Source organism: Lissotriton helveticus, chromosome 3_1 (assembly GCF_964261635.1).
Source record: "Lissotriton helveticus chromosome 3_1, aLisHel1.1, whole genome shotgun sequence".
In the NCBI taxonomy this organism is placed as follows: Eukaryota; Metazoa; Chordata; class Amphibia; order Caudata; family Salamandridae; genus Lissotriton; species Lissotriton helveticus.
In genome coordinates this window covers 854,852,462-854,880,230 of record NC_136061.1, presented here as the reverse complement: position 1 = coordinate 854,880,230, position 27,769 = coordinate 854,852,462, and the positions used below count along the sequence as shown (strand labels likewise).

Below are 27,769 nucleotides of genomic sequence, written 5' to 3'. Positions count from 1 at the left end.
GCACGTTAAGCACAGAGTTGTGCTCTTGCTTTGTTAATGTGCCCAAGCATGTACTTGAAACCAAAAGGAAAAGTATTTGGGTGGATATAAAGTGTGTGCTTGAAGTTTGACCTATGTGGAACATATATCGATGTTGTGCGTGTATGGAAGAGAATGCTCAAGCCATGTCCCAGCAAGCACGCAACTCCAACTATGCACAGGTTTGGAAAAAAATGAGAGAAAAGATGCTGTTGTACCTGCATTCAAGAGAGAACAAATCTACCTACAGACAACCTTTAGACAAATTAATTGCCCTAAAAAAGGTCGAAACCACAATGTGCAGACAATTACACAGCCCAATCTTTCTTAAAAAGCAAGCATCAAACGTTCACATGATGCCAACAGATTTTCACATGATGCACACAATGTATGGCCCCCAGGATAGCTGGGCTTCCTATTTAACAGCTGCAGAATGTTCTTTTAAAAATTCAACTCATAGAACCAAAAAGGTTTCACTTTCCTTTTGATTGCAATGAATAGTTTTCTTTCATCTTCAAGGACTACTGATTATTTGAATCAGTTACAGAAGGATAGGCAACTTGTTTCTAAACGTTTTGATACCTTAAGGTCAAGATGAAGGAATATGATGTTAAATGAAGATTAAAAAAGCCCACTTTAAAACTCCTCATATCAGCCGTGTGCACTTTTGGTTTAGGATGTCTTGCACTTGGAAGATTCTTTCTGTTTTTCATTCAACTTAAGTGAAGCTACATGTTCCTGTGAAAATATTGCTTCTGTTAAGGTGGCTTTGGTCTGAACGTCCTCGAGTTAAGGTACAAGAGCAACCAGAATATAAAGGTCAAGTAATTTCTGACTCTTGGAAGTTTGCAGGGCCATCTGCAATTACTGATCCACTGGAAAGGTGAGTGTACTTGGGAAGATGCTTCTTCAGTCCATGCTCCCTCTCGCATCTGCTATTTCTTTCAATTTCTTTATTAATATTTATTTTCAATCAGGAGTTACAAGACTGCCAGAGAGTTATTTTTACCCTTTGTGGAGTTTCTCCCTAATTGAAGCCCTCTTCAGGGGACACTTGGCACCTTTCATGTGTACTGTTTACTGGACTGGGAGGAGTTGCTTTGTCATCTGGAGCTCAAGTAGTGGACTTTACAGACCTTTTCACCTTCCAATCTTTTGATAGAGAGCCTCCTTCAGGCATAGAAATAACCTTCAGCAGACTCGCACAATGTACCCACTATACCCTCATACACCACTGCCCCCCAAAACACTTACAAAGCTAACTAAATCGCAGACAGACCTCAGACAAACCTTCACATAGCTCTCAAAAGACCCTCACACAGTACCAACATACTCAAACGCATACCTCCGAACCCTCACATGTAACCTCAGACCGTCTGATAACCAGCTAGAAGAACCACACCGAGCCACTAACAAAACCTCACACAGAACCCCTACATACATATCACCTACATAACCTCCACCAGACTCACACACAGTCCCCCAAGACCCTCAAAATACCATTGCACAACTCCACAACAACAACCCACATAGTCCCCGGCAGAACAGAACAGACCAACCAACCTCCCCATCCATTCCTTCTACTCCTTTTACCTTGTCCCTCCTGACAGCAATATAAGCCCATTAATGCCTCGAATTTTGACTACCATGTGACGACTTATGACAAATAATTCAGTTTTGCACATCACCAAAAATATACATGCCCTTAATACAGTACCTGGTCCATGCCAGCAGGCCAGGTGGCAGGGAGCCTGCCCGCAGGGCTAGCCATCCCCATGTTCAGCAGCAAGTTGACAATGGCCACGCCGGCAGCTTGGGCTGGGAAGAAACACTCTATGATGGCATGGACCCCCTCGCTTTGCTTGGCCCAAGTGATGTCCAGTGGTCCGGCGTTGAACAGCAGGAGGATGGTGGGCCGCCCGCCAGCTGGGGGACAGAGAATAATGAAGGTGACATACGCCAAAGATGCATGGGATGGCATTTCTAATCTCACAGTCAGAGAGCAAATGACATGTCCTGTGAAGGTGGCTGCAACTTGGTTGTTTTTACTTCCTCAAATGTCCTAACTTCGAAGCTTAGTGTGCACAACAAAAGTGGGCAAGGAGAAGGGGGCAGATCACATAAGAGAATACGAAATAAATGAGTTTAGAAGGTAAACCCATTTATAGCCGTGGAACTGCCATACGCCTCACCTATAGTGGTTTCGGCAATGAAGCGGTTGATTTAGAGGGAAAGTGCGTAACAAAGATAGCTGTAGAGGACAGAGGTTCCATTAGCTGGAGAACGAAGACAGGCAATTATTACATGCAGTGTTTATAAAATGTGTCAAAACCAATGGCAGCAAGAGAGGGCAGTACTAAGACATTACATTAAGCTGGAAGCCACAAACAAAATGGAAAATGAAAAGTTACAAAGCGTAGATCAAATACAATCGACTACCCTGTGTCACGATCCTATATCATCAAAGAGGTCAGGTGATCCGAGAAACCGTAAGGCTGCAGGCCAAGTGATTTGTAAATGTCACCAGAACCTCGGAATGGCATCACACAGGACAATGTATCCATTTCACCCATATGTCCTTTTTATGGTTCTTTTTCACATTTCCCGCAGTAGAAACCCTGGGATTTTCCAGCATTACATACTCCTGGTAGACTACTGGGTTTCAAGACATTGTCAAGGTTGTAATAAATCCGATCAATCTTGCATGCTGCCAGCTTCCCTAGGCGAGCTCTGGGCAGCAGACATTTAGCGGTGCACATACAGACTGTCCTTGTGCTACATAAAGATCTTCTGGATTATACATAATATGTAACTATTAAGCACTAAAAGGTACATTCGACCCCATTTTGCTTGGTTTACTATTGCATGGTGTAGACTACAGAAAACAAAAGCCCCTGAAATGGACTCTTTGTCTATGCAGGAAATGTGTGACCAGAGCAGCTCAAACAGTAGACCACTTGGAGGTCTCAGGGCAACCCTTGCATGTATGTTGTTTGAATGGCACTCCCAGGTAAGTCGATGGTGCTCACAGATACAGCTGGGAAAAGATTGGCCTCTAATAACACATAGGGCCTTCTTTATGAAAACAGTTGCATCACTGCGTGAAAACAGCAATGGGGCTTGCTCCATGTGAAAGAGCCTGCATCAGTCTTATGCCTGGTGTGAGGTAGGCATAAGATATTGATGCAGTAGCGTCCTCAGGGGCGTAACACAAGCCCCCGCAGGCCCCGCGTTGCGGGGGGGCCCTGCGCTCCTGGGGGCCCCGGCCGGGCCCCTCCCCTCACGTCATACACAGTTTATTGTGACTCTAAAATGTTGCGCAGCGCAGCTTTTGAAATGGTGCGGGCCGCAGGGTTCCCGGCTGGGGCCCCTGTGAGTGACGAGTGTTTGAAAATGGTGTGCAGGGCCCCGGCCGGGGGCCCTGGGACTGGGAGAGAGAGAGAGAGGAGTCTTCAAAATGGTGTGGGCAGGCCAGGTCCGGGGCCCTGAGTCTTCTAAATGGTGCGGGGCCCCCGAGACAGCAAGTCCGAAATGGTGGGGGGGGGGGGGGCCCGGCCGGGGTGTGAGAGTGTCTGAGTGTGGCACACAACTGTGAGCAGCATTTATTACACACTGAGCCGCCAGTGCTACAGTGCCACTCGAATCTATGAAATGCGGACAGGCAGGGACTGGGAGGACAGAGTAGACTTTCTTTCAATTTCGTTCCGCCGCCGCGTATGCGCGTGCTGTGTCACGGTGGGGGCGGGCTGCTCGTGAGTGGTGACCAATACCAGGCAGCCGGGCCCAGGGGTACAACACTGTCGGCGGCCCAATAAGCAGTAAGGTCAGGTGTGAGGTGTGGCATCACGTGTGCAAGGGCAGGGGGCGCGCTCGCATAGCCATAGTGAAGAAGAAGACAGAGAACTGAACAACGGAACTTCGATCGATTCGTAGACAAAAAGCCAGGCTCGCCCACGCTCAGGACTCGAGTGTGACTGAACCGAACTCCGAAGTAAGTCCGTCATGGTCACGGTCAATCTCACACCGAATACAAGCTTTTCACACTATTCAGCAGTACTGAATATTCACAGTGCCAGTCACTGTACATTGATGTGCTAACTGCTAAGCTAAATGGGAGCTCAGGCTACATGACCATTCATTCCCTGGCCTCTCAGCTAGGACTACCATATGATCACCATTAATACAGATAGATTAATACTGTGGAAGAGAGCACATTGAACGAACGAAAGGCAGATATTCTGTGTTTGTGGAAGGGAACATTATTTCGATCCCTTGAATGAATGGGTAATTTAAGTGTAACAAATGTTCATTTCTGAATGTGCATGTTTTGCTACATACTTAGTAGCACAGAGAAGATGATTTATTAATCTTAGCACTTGTCATTTTGAGGTAAGAGGGCGCAGGGGGAAGAAGCGACTGATCCGGGATTACACAGATCACAGCCAGGGAAGCCAATATTTGTATTCTGATCTCTTGGGGTCACATCGATATCTGAACTACTCGACGACTACAAGTCCTCCCCTGGATCGTGTGTAATTAGCTCATGTCTGCAGCCGCAGAAATAAATAAATCTCCAAAAACGCCCCCCAAAACACACACACGCACACCTCCCCCCCCGCTGGGAACAAACTGTCCATGATAGTGTGCGCTTCAAGGGCTTCCTGTGACCAACAAAATAAAATATTGAGCGCCTAGAACCCGGCTGCAGGCGCTATCTGCTTTGGATATGTTGAGCACCTCCTACTCGTCTCTACAGCACAAGTAGTGAGAGCCAAGTGCAGATGGGGTGGGGGGAAAGTGGGGGACACACCGAGACGCCCCCAGCAGCAGTAGTGGCCAGTGTGTCATGGGCCCTGGTGCAAGGCAGGAAAGGGCCCCCTGGCTTCGGTTTGGATTATACTGAGAGCAATACTCGAGGTACAGTGGGGGCCCTGATGGTTGCCTGTTATTTTTACACAGTCAGAGCCTGTTTCCTCACCGTTGTCACGTACTGCCAGCTCAAACACTTTCTCAAAGGTGGTAATTTTGCATTCTCTGTTGCATCTTAAGCAAGTTCTTGTCCCTCATGTTCATGGCCTCATGGATGCAGTGCACCTCCATGAGTCTAGGCAAGGAGGCCTGCTAGGGCGGTGTGCAGGTGAAGTAGAGCTATGAGCAGCAGGGCAGGGAGGAAGGAGAGTATAAAGTAATGGTAGAATCACAGACAGGGGGATTCTAGACTCTCCGTCCCTTCCCCTCTTCTGCATGTATTCAGTGAAAATGTAATTCCTAACTATTTCCAAAAGTCGAGTTCAAAGCTCAGAAACCCCTAAAAGGACTCTCCCTAAAAAACATCAGTGTTGTGCATTGATTGGATATGGACCAGTCTGCCGTGGGAGTTACTGACATGGCCTTGTTCATGGCACCTGTAAAAGGCATCTTCTCTTCTGTCTTCTAAAATTGTTCTTCACAGGGTGGTGCTTCTCTTCTCTGGGGCTTCTTAGACAGTAGTTAGTGGTGCATACAGTATCCCAGCCAGTGGTGCATGCAGTGAGGACACCGTGTGATAAGCAGTGATGCTCGCTGGCAGTGAGTCCCTCGCTCACTTTGCCACTGGATTCAAGCAAGCCCGGCTGAAGACGGCTGTAATGCCAGAAACCGGTCCTGGGAAGCTTGATTCCGGTCCAGGGAAGACATGGCTTGGCAGTTCGGGCTGGACTATTCCCATGAGGCACAGGGTCAGACTGATTTGCATATGGCCATGTCTGAACTGGGGTGGCGGAGTGAGCTAAAGAACGGTGATGGATTAAACCCAGATCAGTTGACTGGGGGTGAGTGTTTGTACTGTCAACGCTCCGTCCATCACCACCTTTGGTTTTTCTTGGCAGTGAGGACACACAGTAGGAGGCAGTGGTACATACGGTGAACATAGCATAGGAGGCAGCGATCCATACATTGTAGAGAAATTATATGGTGCATACAGTGAAGGCAGTATAGGAGGCAGTGCTGCATATGGTAAACAGGAGGCAGTACTGCATACAGTGTGAAGACAGTAAAGGAGGCAGCGGTGCATACAGTGCAGATAATAGTGTAGGCAGTGGTGCATACAGTGAAGGCAGTATAGGAGGCAGTGCTGACTGCACTGCTGCCATCTGTGTTCTACCTGCTGTGTGTGTGTGTGGGGGGGGTAAGCTGAGAGAGGAAACTTTCCACCACCTCTACTGCATGGACTTATTGTCTGCTAGCTTGCTCTTGCTCCTAGTATTAGGGAAGCTTCCCATGCTGTAACGCTACTGTAGGCCAGTGAAGCCTGTTAAAACCTTTCAGCAAACACAAGTCTAACTCAATGACATTTGCCAGTGCTTGCTTTCTTCCCTATCTCATTGGAAAGGCTACTCAAGTGATTTTGAGGTATCTAATCTAAGCTCGAGCAGCCACGAGTTCCGATGGTCACAGTCTACATGCTGGTGAGTGCATGTTTGTTTCAAGGTTTTTTTTTGCTTTACTAAAAAAATAAAGGAATGATCCAATAATGACTGAATATAATAAGAATACAGGAACTTCCCAAGGATCATTAAGGGCCTGATCACGAGTTTGGCAGTGCGGTGCCAGGTCTGCCCCGCCGCCGCACTGCCAAACCTGTGATCGACATACCTCAAAATCAATTGAGTAGCCTTTTATTTTTTTATTTTTTTTTATTTTTTACTTTTAGGTATGGCAGTCTTAACCATTGTATTAATAAATTCGACATACTTTAAAGCCTATAGGACCTGATGCATTTTGATTAGCTGTGTATTGCATTGTTGGAGGTTTCAAAGCAAAATATGCTAGATTTCTGGGTGGTAGGGCAAAGTGGTACATGGTGGGCCGTGCCGCCGGGGAGGCATGGTGGGCCGCGCCGCGGGGGGGCCCCCTCCATGTGCTTTGCAGGGGGGCCCCCTCAAGTTTCGTTACGCCACTGAGCGTCCTAGAAGTGGCGCACTGAAATCTTATAGATTTCAATGCGCCACTTCTACATGGCTTTTTGCGCGGTAACGCCCAACCCTCATACATTATACCCGACGCTGGTATAATGTGGCGCAGGGGTGTACAAAGTGATGCATCTACCTAGATGCGCCACTTGGTAAATAGGGTGCAAAGTGGCGCATTTTTTACGCCTCTGGTGTGTCACAAAAAGTGACGCAACGGAAGTGCAAAAGTGTTGCAAGGCCTTATAGATAAGGCCCATAGTTGCGAATGGGCTTCATGAACTCTGCCAATGATTTTTCAGGCTTCGAGAGAACACCTGGATTTTAATTCAGAAATTCGCATCAGAAAATAAAATAGTCTCTAAATTTTCACACGTATGTGTATCGGACATGAATATCCAACAAGTAAAGTGATAGTTTTAGAATTGTGATTTATTCAAACTCAATTTTAGGAATTGATAGAATAGTACTCCCTGAAATCAATGTAAATAACTTGAGAGAATACATCAGTGGGCTTGGGGGCGTTGGGAGAAATACCACATTCACAGTGATCCTGTAGGAACTGTTTGTGAATGAACTGCTGTACAATGTTTTGAAAAATTCTGGATACTAGTCTTTGTCCTTAGTTCTCAGCTCCTCAAGGTGTGTTAGAGAGTAAGTCAATGGTGGTTGGGGACTCCATTCTGGACACAGTGCACACTGTGCTTCTTCATTGATTTGAATGAATGACTATATGAATGAATAAATAATGATTGAATGGGGCACAATTAAGAAATGAAACATCACTAGGTGCTAGATGCTGTTTAAAGGAGAAGAGTCATGTGGCATAGAATAGGTGGGCTCTCAGTCTGTGGACATCCATTGGCAGGAAGCATATTCATCAAGCATTGACAAAGCCAACGTCAGACTTACCTAAAATAAGCACACAATGGTGTAACTGAACAAATTACTTACCTTCAGTAACGCTTTTTCTGGTAGGGACTATCAACCACAGATTCCTCACCTTTTGAATACTTCCCGAGGTGTCAGAATGGATCTGGAAATGTTTGAGCAGTACCTCTGTGAGCAGTCAGGAGGTGCCGTGTGGCTCTATACTGATGCCATTCTGCTCTGGAAATGACGTGCGGAGACAATATATGCGCCACTCCCTCATGCTGATGTCAATTCTTTTGAGGCTGCCTGCTCCCCCGGACGCAGAGCTCCAAAAGTAAATGCACTGTTAAGAGTCCTAGACTTGGGACCTTTTTTAATGGATAGAGACCAATTCTCAGAACGGGGAGAATGGGGGGTTGGAGAGGGAGAGGCAGTGAGGAATCGGTGGTTACATGAAGTCTCGACCAGAAAGAGCAAACACAATACCTATTTGGAGTTGGATTGGCGATTTTGACTCAAGGTTCATCTGGCGAGACAAGAGGCCAAGAATCAATCTACAAAAGCTGAGACTAACAAAAAACCTGGGAGGCCTCAACATAATGAACTTCAAAAATTTTCAAACTGCGTGTTTAGCGAAGCAAGGTATCTTCTGGCTCTCCAATACTCAAGGCTACGAACCAGAATGGCTGGAAGTAGAAAGGAACATCCTGGGGGGAATAAACCCCATAGCGCTACTCACGGCAAACAAACACCCCCACAGACTCAACCCAATCCTCAGACACACCAAAGAGGCACTACTGAAAATAGACAAACAGATGGGACTGCGAGTGAGAGGAACAACCTGGGAATCAATTTGGTTTAACACGAGGATAACATAGCAAGGGAAGACACTGAACAACGGAATATGGATGGAGAAAGGAATCACCCTACCAAACCAACTAGAAACGAAACACTCACCAATAACATTCCAGACTCTGAAACAACTCCACGCGCTCCCAGAAAGCGAGCTATACACATTCCTGAAGATCAAAACCGCCATAACGAAAGCAAACTTAAGTAAGAACGAACCGATGATCATCAAATACATGCAAAGCCTTAACGCAACAGGCCACCAAACGGCAAAGATCTACAAGCTCCTCAACCCCACCAGATCCACACTGAACAGGAAGGTCACTACCACATGGGAAACGCTACTGGGGAGGCAGCTAAATGAAGACGAAAAGGGCAAACTGTGGAGGTTGGCGTCAACGAATAAGGTCACACCACAACTAGCACAGACAAAATTCTGGCTGCTCCACAGAGCATACTGGACCCCGGCAAGGCTCCACAAAGTAGGCATAAGAGACACCGATAGCTGCTGGAACTGCGGGAAAGAAAAGGGCACCATAGAGCACCTTATTTTCGAATGCCCCAAGGTCAGGAAGTTCTGGTCGAAAGTGAACAACTTCATTAATGACATCATCAACAAGGAAATAACGATCAGCTTTGTGAGTCTCGCCGCGGGCTTCATGATGGAAGACCTAAACAGCAAAGAGGAAAGAGACCTAGTGGACATACTACTAACGGCAGCCCTAAAAATAATCCTGACAAACTGGAAAAACACTGCCAAAGCGAACTTTAAGACATGGATGAACTGGGTCACATTCCTCAGGGGAGCGGACAATATCACCAGCAAATTCTCAAAAGAGCACAATGCCAAGGATGGAATGTGGGAACTCCTCGACAAACACCTGGAAACCCAGGTCACAGATTAGCCCCCCCCCTCTTTCTTCTTTCCTCTTCTCTTAAGTCAACGGCGCCGTATTACTATGTACTGTATATATAACTTCTGACATGCACATTTTATATTTTAATAAAAACACTTGAAACATAAAAAAAAAAAAAAAGAAACCAAGTGGGAAAATACTCCTCTCAGAGAACCTGGCTGTCCAGACAGTAATGTTTCATGAGCGTCCATGTAGCCGCCTGACAAATGTCAAGGACAGGAAACCTAGCATGCTACTCAGTGGTAGAAGCCTAGGCTCTGGTGGTATGAGCCCTTAACCCTTGTATGGGCATCTTCTTGGTCATTGTGTAGTAGATCTTAATACAAACCACAATCCAGGGAGGGATGGTCCGTTTATGCACAGCTTTGCCCTTTTTCGTTTCTGCCAGCCCCACAAAAAGCTGATCATCTACTTAGCGTTCTGTGGTATGATGATGTAAAAGCTTAACACTCTTGAGGTTAGTCGATGGAGTCTCTCTTCCTCCTTAGAGGAGTGAGGCAGAGCATAGAATGCCAACAAGGTGATGCTTTGACTGACTTGGAATGACACCACTACTTTTGAAAAGAACAATGCCAAATTCTGCAAAACTATTGTGTCTGAGAAGAAGGTGTGTATGTAGGGGTGACACAGAGTGTGGAGCTCACTCATCTTCTGTGATAATGTTATGGCAACGAAAAACACTGTTTTGAGGGTGAGAAGCTGCAAAGGAGGCTCTAGAGAGGCTCAAAGTACATACCAAATATGCAAGAAACCGGTTAAGATCCCATCATGGTATAATGAAGGGAGCAGGAGGAAGCAAATGCTGGGGTCCTTTGAAAAAATGCATCACAACAAGTGATGTAAATAATGAGGGCTGATCCCACAACCGTAAAAAGGCCAAAAAAGCCGAATGGTTGCCTTTAACAAAGTCTTGCTGTGCGAGGGGAGAGAACAAACAAAAGAACATCAGATAACTTGCCAGGAGGGGGTCAATCTGTTGTGTGCCTCACCAAACCACAAATCTATCCCAACAACAGGTGTATACAGTTTTTGTCTAGGGACGCCTGGCCTCGCATCTATATTGCGTATTGATCCTATAATATGAGACAAGATTTGGAATAGTAATATCTCCTCACAAACACCCTTTAGCCTTGAGAAAGTCTCATGTTGAGACGAAACACGTGTCGGCGGTGTGAGCTGGAATAACTTTTAACGTGTATGAAATAAAGAATTTGAAGAACAACATCTGTTTCTGGATCCATACTTTTGCATCTTGAACGTTATTCTAAAATGGACAGTATCTCTATAATTATTTAAATAATTACATTGCACTCCATTTGTTCCTACAACTGATGATACGTAGTGATCAATGTTGAATTGATGTCATACTTGGGGTGTGCCTGATCAACCTGTTTTTTCTAAAATTAATTAATGTTAGCAATTCTTTGCTAGCTCAACACCCCTGGTGGTGGGTGTATAACAGGATTTACTGTGCACCTCCGTTCAAATTATTTATCTACAATTGACATTGCATACGCTAGGAATTGTACTTGCCTGATGTGCGGACGTTTTCTCCCAGGAGAAACACCACCACCTAATATTTTGCATAAAATTGCATTCTAAAGGGGTTTGGCAGGTGGAGCTATGGGGGAAATGGTGGGTTGACTGGCACATTGACCCTGACCATGTGGTCAGTGTGTGATGTGCCCTTGGCCACAAAACAGGTGGGGACCCAGATGAGGCTGAACTGAGTGTCCATAAAGGGCCCCCCTACCAGAGCCCCAGAAGGATTTAAAGGACTGATGTGGTTGGTGTAAAGGAGACAATAAGTCCAAACAGTGCACTGTGCCCTGCTTTCTTGAGCAGACTTTACTTTATCCCCAAAAAGGCGAATCTCATCAAAGGGCATGCCCATAAGGGACATGTCAGCCAAATATGGTGACAGATGGCACCCAATGAGATCCGTGGTATACAGCCACAATGGACTGTAAATTTAGCGGCATCATAGACCACTTGTATAGCCTTTGTCAGTAAAGGATGAAAGTCTTCCAAAACATCTGGAAGGACCTAAGCAACAGAATCCCAGAGAGTGTGAGAATATGGGCCCAAAATGCAACTGGCATTGACCATCTGGAGAGCCAAACTTATGGAAGAAAACACCCTCTTCCCAAAGATGTTCACTTTTTTTAGATTCCCTATACAGGGAAGTAGTCAGGAAGGCATTCAGGCTTGTCCAACTGGTGGAGGGTTGCACCACTAAGCTCTCAGCGGAGGGTTGCTGAATCAAAAAAAAGGTTTTGCCAGGGGCAGGACTATGGTACCGCACAATTTGTTGATTAACATGGGGACCAGAACAGAGTTTAGCCCAGGACCATAAGGGAATGCTGGTAAGGGCCTCATTAAAAGTCAACAGGGGCTCAGTATTGGTTTGTCTTGGCTGAAGAATTTTGGTCAGTACATTGGTTTTAACCTCCAACGTGGAGAACTGAGGTCGAGAACTTTGGCCACCCCCCACATGACCATTGTGAAGGAGGCACTTTCCTCAGTTGCAGGGCCTGGGGATGAGACTAGGCCTTTAACGGGATAGAAGTCTAGGCAACTTGCATCCTGCAGGTCCTCATACCAGTGTTATTCAAGGTAGGATTGCACAAATTCATTGCCCTCTTCAGACTCCTTATCAGAATGTGTACCAAACAAGTTAAATAAAGTATGAGACCTGCCCTGTGGAACCGGTATGCTATGCGGCTCAGATGGAGTGGGTAAAAGCTACAGCTCAATGGACTCTGAGCATGCCTTAGTCAAAGCAAGCTGGCGCTGACTTGGAGTCAGGGAGCACAATAAGATGTCGGGCATCCTCTAGCGTTGACAGAGTCCGCACCGGTGTTGATGTTCCAGGAACTGGCATGGGCTCTGGAGCCAGATGTGGAATCGGCAAAGGTGCTTGTGGAGGTATGGTGGCAAGAACAGAAAGTCACTGGCACTGAGAGCAAACCTGCGTGCAGTATCCCAGATGGAGGACCTTTCGGTTCTGTGGGGCCCACAGGAACACCAGAGGGAGTCAGAAGGGATCCAAAGAGTCCCAACATGGCAATGTTGAACTCTTCGATCTGTATTGGAGTTGCAGATGGCCCTGAATACTTGAGTTTCACCAGGACAAGTTTTGGGATTTGATCCAAGAGTCTTGGGCTTACCCAAAGATTTGAAGTGTGATGACGATCTACCTTAGGACCGACCTTTGGACTTGGACTGGTCCTAACATTATGTCTTCTAATGCTTGGCAATGCATAACTTCATCTTGCAGTCCCGAAAGTCGGTCAGATATATTGACGTGCAGACACTGCAGGCCTTAGGGCTGTGTTTCGACTCAGGCGCCCCAGGCTAACTGATGTTAATCCATCACAGACACTTGTTTGTGACAGTCCTTACAGGGTTTAGAACCTGTTGTTTTGGGAGGTGAAATTTTCCTTTCATACTGTATGATTCTGAGGTAAATGGGAATTGAGAAAGCCAAGATAAAGCTCTGGATCTACATCTGATGGTGCTTAAAGAGAGGAACTGATCGCAGTGTGCAGGAGTGGCACCTATATTGGGTCTGCACATCATTTCAAGAGTGGAACAGCATTAGTGCGGAGCCACACAGTGCCAACGGACAGCATGCAGGGGTTCATGCTCAAAAGTTTCTGGATCATTTCTGATGCCGGGGCAAGTATTCAAAAGGTGAGGAATCTGCGGTTAGAAGCCTCTATCAGAAATTCCAAGCATTCTAAAATATGAAGCAGAGAGTTTCATAATGTATGTCTAGTGTTTTAAATAGCTCAATTTAAACATCCAAAATATGCTGTTGCTCTGTATCTGCAATTTCAAACTCAGTGCCTCATAGGAACAAGCTTTAAAAATGCAATAGGTCTTGCCTTTCATTAAGTTAAAGCCATTTGCTTTGCTATTTAATACCATTAGCAAAGCAAATGGCTTTAACTTAATCAAAGGCAAGACCGATTTCATTTTCAGTGCATGTTTATGGTATATGCAGCGATTGAAGGGGAAACCATTGGGCAACGGGTGCCTCCTGTGGGGGATAATTGTGCTGCTTATGGAACAAAAAAGTTGTGTGTTCATCGCATGTATGTTATCGCTGTATTGGCGTTGGACGTAGGGCACGGAATCCCTGCTATGTAGGCTAATGTAACGCTACCGTGAGCCAGGGCTGCTCCTAGAGCTCATCATAGGCAGCTGGGCACAGATCCCGAGCCCTGCCCTCTTCAATGCTTGGGCAGTGGTTCTGCCACTCGGAAAGGCTCAACAGCTCCAGGCCAGAAGATAGCTGCAGTGCAAGGCCACATACTCCTGTAGAGGGGAATGTTTCCCTTATCTAGACCTTACGAAATACATGTGGCAATGAAAATGGATGGGTGGGTGGGTGGGTGGATGGATGGATGGATGGATGGATGGATAGACGGACGGGTGGATGGATAGATGGATTGACAGGTGGATACGTGGATGGAGTAACAGGTGCATGGATTGACAAATGGATGAGTGGATGGATGGACTGACAGGTGAATGGATGGGTGGATAGTTAGATGGATGGGTGGATAGTTAGATGGATGAATGTATGCATGGAAGGGTCGATGGGTAGATAGGTGGATGGATGGATAGATGTGGTTGGGTTTATGGATGGATGGTAGGACTGATGGGTGGATGGATGGATGGACCGACGGATATGTAGGTGGACGGATGGATGGATAATTGAATGGTGGATTGATAGATGGGTGGATGGATGTGGGTGGCTTGATGGATGGATGGACGGAGGATAACGCATGTGGCAATTATAATGGGTGGGTGGATGGATGGATAGACGGTCGGGTGGATGGATAGATGGATTGACAGGTGGATATATGGATGGAGTAATAGGTGGATGGACTGACAAATGGATGAATGGATGGACTGACGGGTGGGTGGATAGATAGATGGATGGATGGATGGATGGATGGATGGATGGGTGGATGGATAAGTCGATGGGTAGATAGGTGGATGGATGGATAGATGTGGGTGGCTTTATGGATGGATGTAGGACTGACAGGTGGATGGATGATTGACGGATATGTGGGTGGGTGGATAATTGAATGGTGGATTGATAGATGGATGGATGGATGTGGGTGGCTTGATGGATGGATGGACGGAAGGACTGACGGCTGGCTGGATGGATGGATTAGGTTGGATGATTATTTTTAGCTTAATTTTTAATTTATGATGCAGACTTAAGCACCAGGAGAACCTAGCTTCAACACACAGAACAAATAAAGCCAAAAGAACAATGACAACAACTCACAATATAAGTACAAACAGAATGCCACCAAGAATACAACAGAAAATATTAAAACCGAAAGAGTGGCTGCCTGCATCCGCGGGAGAAGGGCTGGATGGTGACGGCTCATAGATGTGTCGTAAAAATTGATAAAATTCACGTGATGTCAGGTTAGACAATTTTTGTTGATGTTGATTTGTTCCACCGGCTTAAAGCAATTTCAAACACATCTGAGTTTGAGTTTTAGTATGGAGGTGAGCTTTGAGGCATACCCGTGTAGATAAAGATGGTAATTTAATTAAATCAAATTGCAGTGCAAGTTCGATTCGGATATGCGTGGCAGCACTTATTCACCCTCACTCCTAGGCGCTCAGTGACCCTCCTTACTTGCATTTAATGCACGCGGGAGCAATAAACATGCCCTTGACTCCTGCATTACAAGAGCACAGCCATGCTGCCAGTGCTGTAAATCTCGGACACTGTCTGACGTTTTATTGCTGACAAATACCGTTTTGTAGCGTTGATTTATTTCTGAGTCTGCCCTCACTCTGGCAACCTTGGCTCCCCACGGACGTTTTTATTTTGTGTCTGTAACTAAACACAAAGATTCATCTTTGCTGCTGTGCAAATCCGGTAGATGTTAGAAATCTTTGACAAAAATAAAATAGAAGCAGCTCCCCACGTGCAGTAGATCTGCTCTCCACGCCTGCAGCCACCAGGGGCTCTGGAATGATTTTTATCACCTTGCTTGAAAGGGGAAGTGAACATTTCACACGGGAAAGGGAGGCGCCAGACAGCAGCAATTGCAAGACTTCCTACTAAACGGCTCCCAGCCTCAAAGGGGGTCAGACGCCTCAGCAAGGAAGGGAAACACCCACCCACAAAAATATAAATAAATAAACCTGTCAGAGTGGGGGTGGAGGGGTCTTGGATAAAAGCACCCTATATATTGTAGGAAATCCGGTCTGGAAGATAATGACGTATGCGCAAATGTGGTAGATTTTGCATGATTCCCAATCCCTGCAGGAAGGGGATACAGTTTTGGTCTCCTGTCAAGTCTATCCAGGACATTTGCGCGTGCGTTTGAGCTGTGTACATGCAGTGCAGTTGAGTACGTGTAGTGCATTGCAGTGTGACTGCCCTGGTGGAGCAATGTTAGCTGCTCGTGAGCACTGGGAAACTGGGGCTATTTGAGTTAGGCGTATGTGTGAAAGCAGGGAAGTGCAGCAGGTGTTGCTTCGGGCTCTGAGTGTGATGGCTGCGTACACCGACTGCAATGCAGCAGCCCCGACACTTGTTCTGCGTGCACATGGCTGCTTCCAGGTACGCATGCTGGGAGTGTGTGGCTCGGCGTGCTTTTATGGGCTGTGCCTTGGTTCTGTAGTGGGTCTGTGTACAGGGGTCTGCATTAGAAGTAGATCCGTGACCAGGTCAGTACTCAGGGAGAGCAGGGCACGGCACAGCGCGCCTGGCGAGTGGCAGGGTTTGTTTGCACGGTGGAGGGTAGTGTTGCACAACTGGCACCCAGCCTGTCCTGAACTTTGTAGCTTGTTTACTGGCTGTAGAGAATCTGTTCTTGGCTAACCTCCTTCTCTCCTATAAAGTTGGGGGGAGACAGCACGAGGATTTACATAAGCACGCACACGCTGCCGTGTTTTCCTTCCTGTATCCGCTCGGAGGAGCGCTGGCTGGTGCTGTCCGGGCTCCTGGCTGAGGCAACATGTACTGCATGGCGGGGAGGCAGCGGGCGCAGCTAGGCCTGGCCGGCACACGGCGGGGTTGAAACAAGTCCGCTTTCGCTTACGTGCGTCGCAAAAGCTTTCTTGTCTTAATGGGGCCATGTGTTTAAACACATGGCCCCATAAAGATAAGAAAGCTTTCAAGGCAGAAGGAAGACAGACGAGCCTGTCCAAGTGGGACAGCTCAAAAAGAGAAAAGTCTACATCACAGAAAGCTCTTTTAGCATAAACGGTGACGCCAGCCAATGGGAAAGAGAGGAGGGGCTTAAAACCCGTTACTGAAAGCCCCTCTAAATCATTAAATCTCACCAGCGGGACTGCGCGTGTGCGCAGCTCACGCCAGCGTAGACCTAAAAATAGGAATACCTTCTTTTTTTGTGTTCTCCCTACTTTTTCCTCACCAGCATTTTTAGGTGTCTTAACAGCGCTGCTGACTGGATAACATTTTGTTACCTTTTCTTTGAAATAGAGTGGGCTTTAGCATAGTACAGTGGTTTATGTCTGTGCCATCATCACAAAATAAAATGATGGACGGAGTGTTGAAATGTATTATACACTAACCCCCAGTCACAGATCTGGGTTTAATCCATTGTGATTTTGCTCGCCATATCACCGCAGTTTGGTCCCAGCCAAATGCAAATCAGACTTCACCCTGATCCCCTTGGGAACTGTTCAGCCCGAACTGCCAAGCCAGGTCCTTCCTGCTCAGTAAACAAGCATCCTGGGACCAGTTTCGGGGTATCACCCCTCATCTGCCAGGCTAGCTTCAATCCCATGTGATTTTGCTCGCCATATCACCGCAGTTTGGTCCCAGCCAAATGCAAATCAGACTTCACCCTGATCCCCTTGGGAACTGTTCAGCCCGAACTGCCAAGCCAGGTCCTTCCTGCTCAGTAAACAAGCATCCTGGGACCAGTTTCGGGGTATCACCCCTCATCTGCCAGGCTAGCTTCAATCCCATGGCGCAGCGAGCAAGGGACCCACGTCTGGGCATTCCCTTAGCCACTTAGGACGCACATGGCAATGTCACAAAATAAAACGATGGACTGATTGTTGAAACTTTTCAAACACTCACCCCCAGTCAAAGATATAGGTTTAATCCATCGTTATTTTGCTCACCACGCCACCTCAGTTAGGACCCAGCCATATGCAAATCAGTCTTCATCCTGCAACCCATGAGAAAAGTCCACCCCTGATATCCCAAAACCGGTCCCAGGATGCTTACTTCTAATGCAGTGAGGACCTGGCTTGGCAGTTCGGGCTGGAGTGTTGCCAAGGGGAGCAGGGTCACTACTAAAATGTGATCTTGATGAAAATAGTACCATTTTAAATAAAATTAGGAAGACAAATCATAATAACTAATGTAACAGTAATTATAGTTCTATTAATAATAATAGTATTTACAAGGTAATTACCCATGCTACTGTTGCAAACAATAATGGAAAGAGTGACAATATTTAGAGCAGTCATGATCAAGAACAACGCTACTATTAGAAATAATAATAATAATAAGGTTTAACAGGACAAAAATATAGACGGCTGAAAAGTCTGTTATCAGATGCTACCATTACACCAATTCTACAAATCCAGAGTCAACCACTAAGGATTGGAACCTGTAAACCTTAGTTTGCACGTGCATTGCTGCAACAGGTGCACTCACCGGCTGCGACAGCATCCTTCAGGAGGTCATTCTGGAAGCCTGGCAGTGCAAGGTTCATACGATCATTCCCTTCAGACTCAATGCCGATCCCTGAGAAAGACAAAAATGTAGAGCTGAAACATGTACATATGTGCGGTCCACTCCAGTCAACATCAGAAGCATCTCTCACACACCTTCTCTGATTATATAACAGTGGAATGGGCCACACTGATAGTTGTGAATGATATTTGGTATAGTAGCTGCCAACTGTGAAAATGGGAATGCAGAGCTTGAAATCCATTTCTTTCACTTGGATGAACTGCAAGATCTCAGTAAAATCACTTCCTCTTCTGGTACCTTCGAGGCATTATCTTCCAAAAATGTAGAATATTCAGCAACATAGTAAACCAAATTATTAAGCGATATTTATATCCTGGATCTGACAAGGAGCTCACTGAGAGTACATCTGAGAACCTCTCATCATTTCAAGGACGGCCACACTGACCCCCAAGCTGGCGCCTCATCGTGCTTCACGCGAGCGGTTATGAGATAGACACACCACAGTTATGGCTGCTCACCTCTGATATATATCACTGCGACTCAGAACTAGGAAGAGAGCAAACCTTTCACATCTCATCCCACTTTTGATTCATCATGAGTTCCAAAATGTATTTTGCAAGTTAGAAAGACATTTACAATTTATTTTGCGAAACACAGGCTTTGCGGCCACAAAAGAGTTAGTATACAAGACCTAAGATTCTTTACATAAATATAAAACACATGTGCAGTTCTAGTGCTAAAAGCAACTGTTGTCTACATCCCTGTAAAGTGAAGTGTCTTCTCTGTGCTCATTGTCTTACCATCAGTGAAATCTGGCAAAAGTCTCCCTAAGTGTAGGCTGTCATGGAAACAGGTGGATCTCACTGAAAGCTAAACTCCTTCTGCCTCCTGTGTTCAGTGTTTACTTTGCCAGGGTTGGTACTTTGTGTAAGAATATGCAGACTCTTGCAAGAACAGCCCTGTCTTAAAGAGGAACAGTGGATTTCTTGAGAGGGCAGCCAGTGCCTGAGAGGCCAATAGGGGCTGGGCTTTCAGTTACAGCCTGGGGGTAACGCAGGCACTGCAGCCCCTGCGGCGCACAGGGCTCCAACCCCTCAGAGCCACCCCGACCCTTCACGAGGCCACCATTCAGCCAAGGCAAATGAATATGCGTACCATATTGGAAACTCAGGGGCCCGTCTTTTCGGCCTACGGAATCTTTTTACGCTACACCACTGGTCGGTCAGTCATAATGAGACTTGCTTGTGACTGCTATGGCTCTTCTGATAGGTTATAATCAAATTCAAATTCAAATTCAAATAAGTCTTTATTTCGACATCATGTCACAAAAGACAAACATGTTAAAATGGATAAAAGACACATCAACAGTACCATGATAAAACAATAGGCAAGAGTAATTCATTAACAATCGTGCAAAATAGAGGGGGCATTCACAGAGGTCCTACTGACTAATTCTGTCTTCTGGTAGTTCCCTTCCTATCAATTAAAAGATTACTATAAGATCATACATATTTTTAAAAAAAAGAAAAGAAAAAGAAAAACAGGTTAATCTAAAACTTTATTTACAATTCATTAATCATAATATACATCAAAGGTAAAAAAAAATGAATGAACATAGGTTATAATCATAAGCACTGGTCTGCTGCCAGATGTACTGATACCAGTATAGGTAAGCCTGTTCGGCTTAGGTATGATTGTTTTTTTATGCAGGCTGGCACGCTCTGTAAGATTGTAAAGTCTGGTCTAGCACACGGGTACTCGCAAACATTTTCCCAGGGGCCACAAAGTTTGAACTGTGATGTGACCAAGGGCCGCATTGATGTCAGCGTGGTGGTGCTCTGGAAGGAAGGGGGCGGTAAGGTGGGAATAGGGGAAGCAAAGCATATACAGCTAGTGGCTGAATTGCATAATATGAAACCAGAAAACGTGGGATTAATCCCATCTTCACCAAATTGTGTGATCTTAGGCTATTGTTTTACTTCACTTTCCCTTCTTTTTCTTCATTATCACATATGAGAGGTGCTTGAAATATGACTTCAGGATGTGCGTTGTATAGAAACTTCTCCTGAATTTGATTTTAATAAACTATAATGCAGTTCATGTAGAATAGAAACCCAAGCCACTCTAAGAGTGCACATAACAACTGACTTGCCTCTTAGTTCACTAATGGCATTGTTGTCAGTGTAGGGTAGGAATAAATGCTTCAAAACTCATATTTGAAAACTATCACTTAAAAAAAATACTCGCACTGCACTGATATCATCTGATGTACTAAGGTGAAATTGTTCTGCGTGTTAATGAAATACAGATTGTTCCAATTGTTGAGAGGTCTTATCATATTTTTAGGTCGAGCCTGGAATTCGCATCTGAAGGATTCGTCCAGGTGGAGACTTATAGCTAGCTGACTCGGGGGAAGGAAGGACAAGAAACTGCCACGAGCTTCTCTTCGGCTGGATTACACTGCGTGCACGCGCACCCACATTCACGCATGCCCACATCACAGTCACACGCATACACAGCCACACGCATACACAGGCACACCCCCCCGCCCCGCCCCCTCACCTCCACACACACACTAGCGCACCTACACGCACACACAGAGACCCCCCCACACACACACCGGCGCACCTACACTCACGCACGCACGCACACATACAAAGACCCCCCGCCGCCGCCGCAATCGCGCACACACACACACACACTGCATACACACACGCTCACACACAGGTGCCAAGCCCCACTTACCGCCTCAGCCGCCTCTCCTGACTTCTGCTGCCATCCACTCTGTGGGCACGGGCTTCTCGCAAAGTCGGAAGTCCCGCCCCACGACTGCCGTGAGCGTGCACATCCCAAGACCGGAAGTTCGGGAGAGTGCACGCTCACGGCTTGTGTTATTGTGGTTGAAACCGTTGACAGACGTCTCGCACCACCAGCCGGCCCAGCCCATCTTTACCAACATGGTAGCGACCTGATACGCTTCCTTCCGTTTACAGCCGTGATGTCACAACAAGCCTGCGGACGCCGTGACACGTGCGGAAGCGTAGTCACCATCAGAGAGACTGTTATAGTCAATGGCAGGCAAATCTATTGTATATCTTTGATTCTCTGCAACACGGACGAGAGGGAGCAGGCTATTCAGTCAATATGAAATGAACGTACAACCCAAATCCGGCAAAGTGGCGTACTGCCTGACCTTCGCATGGTAGCTACTAAAGACGTGGCGCTAGCGAAGCCAGTGATGAAATCGACCAGAAAAGGAGCTGCGCATAAACATACAAGGATTAGCATGTTGCAATGCCGCTCTATACGATGCAGGTACCCGATGAAGATTCTGCGGTTGAACAACATTCCCAGACATTTGTACTGGAAAAGAAGCGTAGAAGAGTGACATTTCTTTCATAGGTTTGTCGATGCATTTTCCCTTATATTAGGTTCTACGAAATTAAAATGTGTATATATATTTATATTTTAGAGGCTTTTAGGTTTCCCTCTATACTGTATGCACCGTTCCAACCTATTCTAACGCTATTCATCACCATCAATTCTGTCAGCACTGTATGAGCGCCCTACACTGTATGACCGAAACCTATAGCTGAACTTTCATATATATTTATATTGTTGTCGTTTATATCGGTTAAAATTGATTTTTAGCCACCTTGTTTCAAATGTGTAATTTCTAATTATCTTATTTTGTTGCTTTTTTAATATACACTACCGTTCCGTACTCGTTACACAGAAAATATTATGTATCAAAATGGCCGACTTCTTAACAAGCAGCCCTGTACTCTTTGCTGGGCACCTTTTCACTGTATTTGCATTCAGCGGACTGTCTTTGGGCTGGACGTGTGAAAACGCACTTAGAGGGCGGAGTAAATTAATCCGGATAGGGATTGACTTCACGATATTAGCCGGTAGCCTGTGAGGTAAGCGTGGGGGAGTTGGTGATTTGCGAAAAAGGAACCCCTTGGGAGTCTGTGTGTACCGAGGATGTGGCATTGTTGTCCTATTCGGTTACTGTATAAATCCGATGTATCACCTTTTAGGGGTTTTTGACGGGAAGGAGCATATTGTATTACTGCACGTTGGCTCTGACGTCAACGGCGGTCATTAAAGGAGTTCTTAAAGAACTGCAAGTTACTGCAGGTTTCAGTGGCAGTTGTTTCAACCTATTGATCCAATCCATTGGCAAATATTTTTTGTGCTTTAGGTACTTAATTACCCACATAGAAAGATTGTATTCTAAAATAGCTTTTAGGCTTGCAGCACCCCCTGCAGAGGTCTGAGCACCGAGAAAATCTGGTTATAATACTGGTGAGATAGCCCACGGGGTTCATGCGCTTGCTAGATTGAGCTCTAATCTCCTTTGATAGTTTGAAGGAGCCACAGCGATCCTCGTTACGTCTTTCAGTTTGTTTCCATTTCACCATCGATAATGTGCGGGTGTGGTAGCTTAGTGAGTCAGCGTGCCTGCTGCAGAGTGTTGGGGCCTTCCCCAAGCGTGCACAAATAACAGGCAAGGGTTACATATAAAACAGAAGAAATGGTAGCAAGGTAGGGCTTGGGCTAGGGAGGCATTCTTCTATAATATGTGTTCCCATTGTTCCACTATTTACTGAAGTAAAGCGTTATTGATATATTTTCAAATAGTTTTAAGCCACTTTTCCAGCCAAACACACACTTTTCAAAAATAGCCCTTTTGGCTATATTCTTCGAACATAAAACCACCACCTCAGAGGTGGCGGATTAAAAATCTGTTCTCACACTATAACTAAACAACTTCAGCCACCCTTAAATAGGAGGAAGTGGGAAAAGAACCGCACTTTCTTTTCACATTTTTCTCCTCTTTTCCTCAAAATCTCCGCATTTTAAGGCACAATTCTTACCACCTTTCATTCACTAGTAAGAACATAAGGAAACAAGCATTTGCAATGCAATAGGTCTCGCATTTACGAGAGTTTAAGCGATTGGCATTGTAAATGACAATGCTTTTTATTTATGTTTTAAATAAAATGAAACCAAAAATAAAAGGCATTGTCATTTGCAATGTCAATAGCTCACACTTGCGTAAATGCGAGACCTATTGCATTGCAAATGCTTGTTACTCTTTGGCTGGCAAATGGCTTTAAAATGAGTGTTCCTAATGTTAAGAGTTGCAGGACAACCTAGTTACTTCCTTTCTTTAACTTCAATTAACCTTTAAATATAGGCTTGCCTGTGTATTTAACATGTACTTTGAGTACCAATGGTCTAGCATGTGGACATGCTTGCAGGCAAATTAGTGGACCTACTGACTGGCTAATGGCCCTGAAAAGAAAGTGAGTTGAGCTCGGGGGAAGAGTCAGTAATATGGAAGACAAAGCCCTTCTGTGTTCTTTCGGAGGCTTAAACCTTTCTGGGAATTCAATGATTCTTCTATAAGCGAGTTTCCCCCAGGCATGTTCTAATGGAGTTATTTACAAGGCTGTATTTGTCTTCCATGTTATTTGTGTGACAGTGATGTAATGCTTCTCATACGCACAGTTAGTTCTAAAACTCTGGACATCTACTGATATTAGTAGGTTTTACTTACTTTTCACATGTTTCATAAATGGAATAATTGGAAGGTGGTGTCTCCCATTGTCTAGTTTGTGGGTCCTGGGTGCAGGAGAAACCCTTCTATGTGGACATAGTCACTGAAGGTCCAACATCATTCACCCATATTTTGACTTAGGAAGTAAACATTTGCTTATTCAACTTTGACCCAGTAAGCCGGCGCATAGTGAGGGAAAGTTCGGGTTGGACCAGCCTTTCTTTATCATGCATCGATTACAATTTATGAGGGTCAGGGGCTTATGCCTCAATATCTCCAACCCTAAATAATAGTTTGTCAACGCCTTATAATTTTCTCTGGCTTTATCAATATTTGTATGGCATTTTGTTTTATCACAGTCAAAGTCTATATATTCGTATACGATACTAAAATGAAACAGACTGGGCCACTGGTAAAGCCTCAAGTTTCCCAAAAGACTGGTGGATCTGTAAGGCTGCTCGGGTAGGGATGGAGTCGGTTGCGTCAGGTCAGCCACAGGTGCCCTTAACTTGTATCTTCTTTCATCGCTGAAACTGCTCTGCCCCACCCCAAAGAAGTAAAAAATGGTAAGGGGTTCTGCCCACTTAACCCTCCCGTACCTGAGCAGGAGACATCCAAGGATGAGGAAGTAGAAAAAAGGGGGGTACTGAAGGGATTAATCCTTTTTTAATTTTTCAACAAGAAACATCTAATTATCTTGTGAAACACAAATAGAACATTATACACATATGTAAGAAAATTCATATACACACATATGAGCGGACATCTAGGGAAGCACGACAATCAACAATCTATATACAAATTATCACATATACATTATATACAAATATAGAAGACATATACAATCTCGACAAACATTTATCTGTACCCTAAATTCAACAGATATATACAAATATATATATACACAGATTTGAATAAATGCCTCCTCCTGCTTTACAAAGGAGTGCACAACAAAATGAAAGTCCCAAAACAAAAGCACCAGGGGGTTAGACCATTAACCCAATCTCAAATTGTATAGGTGCACAACAGAAACAAATCAAATCTTTTTAAGTTATAACAAGGGACTCCATAGGAAAGGTGTCGACGCAGTCGCGGTCGCGTTTCAGCCAGATGATGTAGGCTTCATCAGGACATGGGTACTCTGGTGATCACAAATATATATCAATAAACAACTTTAATTTATGCCCACAAAGGTGCATATACTAAAAAACATATAGTTGGCTGCAACAACATAATAATAACCTACACTCCCCCTCGCGTGGAAATGCAGTGTAACCAGTAGGATCTGTCAAAAGAGTGAGTGACACGAGACGCAGAGAAAAAGTACCCGGCTCAAAACAGCTCCAGATTGAAGCAAGAAATTAATAAAAGTGATATCGTTCATATGTAGTGCACACAAACCACACCTCGACTACACATATAAGTGTGGCCATTCACCAAGTGTAACAGAAGAAAAGGAAGGAAGAAATGTTACCACCTTATATCCCGCAATCAATCCCAGTGCCTTCAAACTTAATGGTAATAGCAGGAATCACACCCCTAAAGACAGGAAAATAAATACCTAATCTTGATGGTCCTGGCCACGCCTAGGTCCGGTATACCTGGTGATCCCACAATGCCACCCACACGGGTGGGGTGGGGACCACCGTCTTAACTCAGGTACTGTAAATAATACCTGGAGAGAACATATGTAGAGAACAACCCAATCAGTCGCGGCCCAAATTAACTAGGGGACAACAACATCCAATTTCTGTGACTACTATAGTCTGCCTCAGACACAAAGAGTTTATTACTAGAGCATACCTTATATATACAATATGTCCGCTTGGCAAAAAAGGTTGGTTCTCAGCATACGTGGCTTAAGTCACACGGTCTCTCTGCCGTCATAATCCAAAAGTCGAGGTGGAAACAGAAAAAAGAATAATGAATTGCTATAACCATCCCCATCCTTCTAACTACAATCATTCTACATACGTGGGACTGAAACTGCATAGAATTAACATATCATGCATAGTCACATAAGTCGACAAGTGCAGCTATACTGAAAACGATATAGGCATATATCTATGTATTTCCCAATTCTAATCAAGAAAGCATCTAGTCCGTGGGGTCTGTCCATCCCTCAACTCGAGAGAACCATAAACTAACAAAAAGGGTGAATAGATCTATTAATCTCCCGTCTGTCATGGCCCTACCTGACTTCTCTACATAACAATCACCCTAAGGATCAACTCAAAAATCAACCACTCTTAGTCAAGTAATAACGGAGGTCCATATACCTCAGCTATCTAACGAAATCACTCGTATATTATACACAGAGCCACACTCCTGTCATACCTGATATTCTAAGAAACTAATCTCATGTCGTGGCCAGAGGGAAAGTAAACATAACATGGAAGGTCGAGAGGAGGGTACAAATACCTCAAATATGTGGAGGTCACGACCAAATCGAGTCCACCTCGGCGTTATTCATTTTCCGGCGAAGCAGAGAGAGACATCTAGCGCGCATATAAATGACGCGTCTAAAGCGTCAGCAAATCCGCCAGGTCGGCAACGAACACTAAAAAAGGACTCCAACACGAAAGGCAAATTCCAGGGCCGGGACTGCGAAGCATACAATGCATATCCTGGCCTCAGATATTCAAGTATCCCGCATTCATTCAAACTACACACATCCCCACACTAAAAAGGAACAAAGTAAATAAATAAAATCGAAAAGAAAAATAATTAAATAATCCAAGTGGCTAGATCCAACAAGCTAAAAGACAAAGGAATATAATAACCAATAATTAATACAGAATCCTGCTACTGCATTTCCACTATAGGGTTCCCATTTTAATAGACTAAACTAAACACAAGGAACCTGTAGCTCAACATCAATACATCAGTATTCTGAAAGATACCGACTGTTCAAGTGTAAAATGTAACATTCACTATATCTCTATATACATCATAAAGTCTCAACAGAAATCAATGTACAGGCCAATCAGATGACATTATACTTACTACAATGGTATATGTCATATACTAATCGGCACCTGAAGAATTGAACAATAGACAAATCACTGGGCTTAGTAGCAAACGAGGTACAGATTTAGATCAACGCCCAAATTTCATCACGTTCATTCAGTCCTTTATCAGAAGTATGGTATCTCTCTATTAATCTTGCTTCAGTGCGGTTCAATTTGGACTCTAATTCCGTTTTATTTTTTGCTAGGATAGTCACTAGGACTGTCCAAGTCAACTCTTCTTCATTGTGATTAACCTCCATAAAATGCTGTACTAGAGGGGCCCCAATGTACTTGCATCTTATGCGTGATTTGTGCTGCTCAATACGCATTTTGACTGCTTGTGTCGTCTGACCAATATAGGCCAGACCACAGGGACAGGTCACTACATAAATACAGTTCTTGGTGTTACAATTAGAAAAGGTACGCATCGTATGTTTGTGACCATTAATCTCAATCTCTTTTAGGTCCCTGGTGTTGGAACACACAGAACAATTCATACATCGGTAGTGTCCGATCACAGGTGGTAGTCCCAACAAACTCCTGGTGTCCTTTTTAATTGACAACAATCTGTTCGCCTTCACTAAATGTTGTTTTATATTCTTTCCCTTACGGAACGCAAAAAGTGGTTTTGGAATATTCAAATGATCTATTAGTCTCCAATTTTTTTAAATGATCTGTTTGACCTTATTTGCTTTGGGGTTGAATGTAAGTACACAGGTCAATGCTATGCCATCTTTCTTGTCTCTGGGTGTCAGTAGACTTTCTCGGGGTGTGTACCATGCACGTTTGAGTGCTGCTCTAACCAATTTTCTAGGGTATCCTCTGTTACAAAGTTTACTCATTAGGATATCCGCATTATCAAAATA

At 44.9% G+C, this 27,769-nt stretch overlaps 1 protein-coding gene across 2 annotated transcripts in view; it reads right to left on the bottom strand.

Moving 5' to 3' along the window:
• The window catches only part of LOC144823038 (uncharacterized), a 203,833-nt gene that overhangs the window by 3,765 nt on the left and 172,299 nt on the right, over window positions 1-27,769 (bottom strand). For both annotated transcript variants that reach the window (XM_078681181.1, XM_078681182.1), the window contains exons 12-13: window positions 18,285-18,374; window positions 1,736-1,944 (exon numbers count right to left, since the gene is read on the bottom strand). In XM_078681181.1, the coding sequence (XP_078537307.1) occupies window positions 1,736-1,944; window positions 18,285-18,374 (299 nt within the window). The remainder of the gene's footprint in view (window positions 1-1,735; window positions 1,945-18,284; window positions 18,375-27,769) is intronic.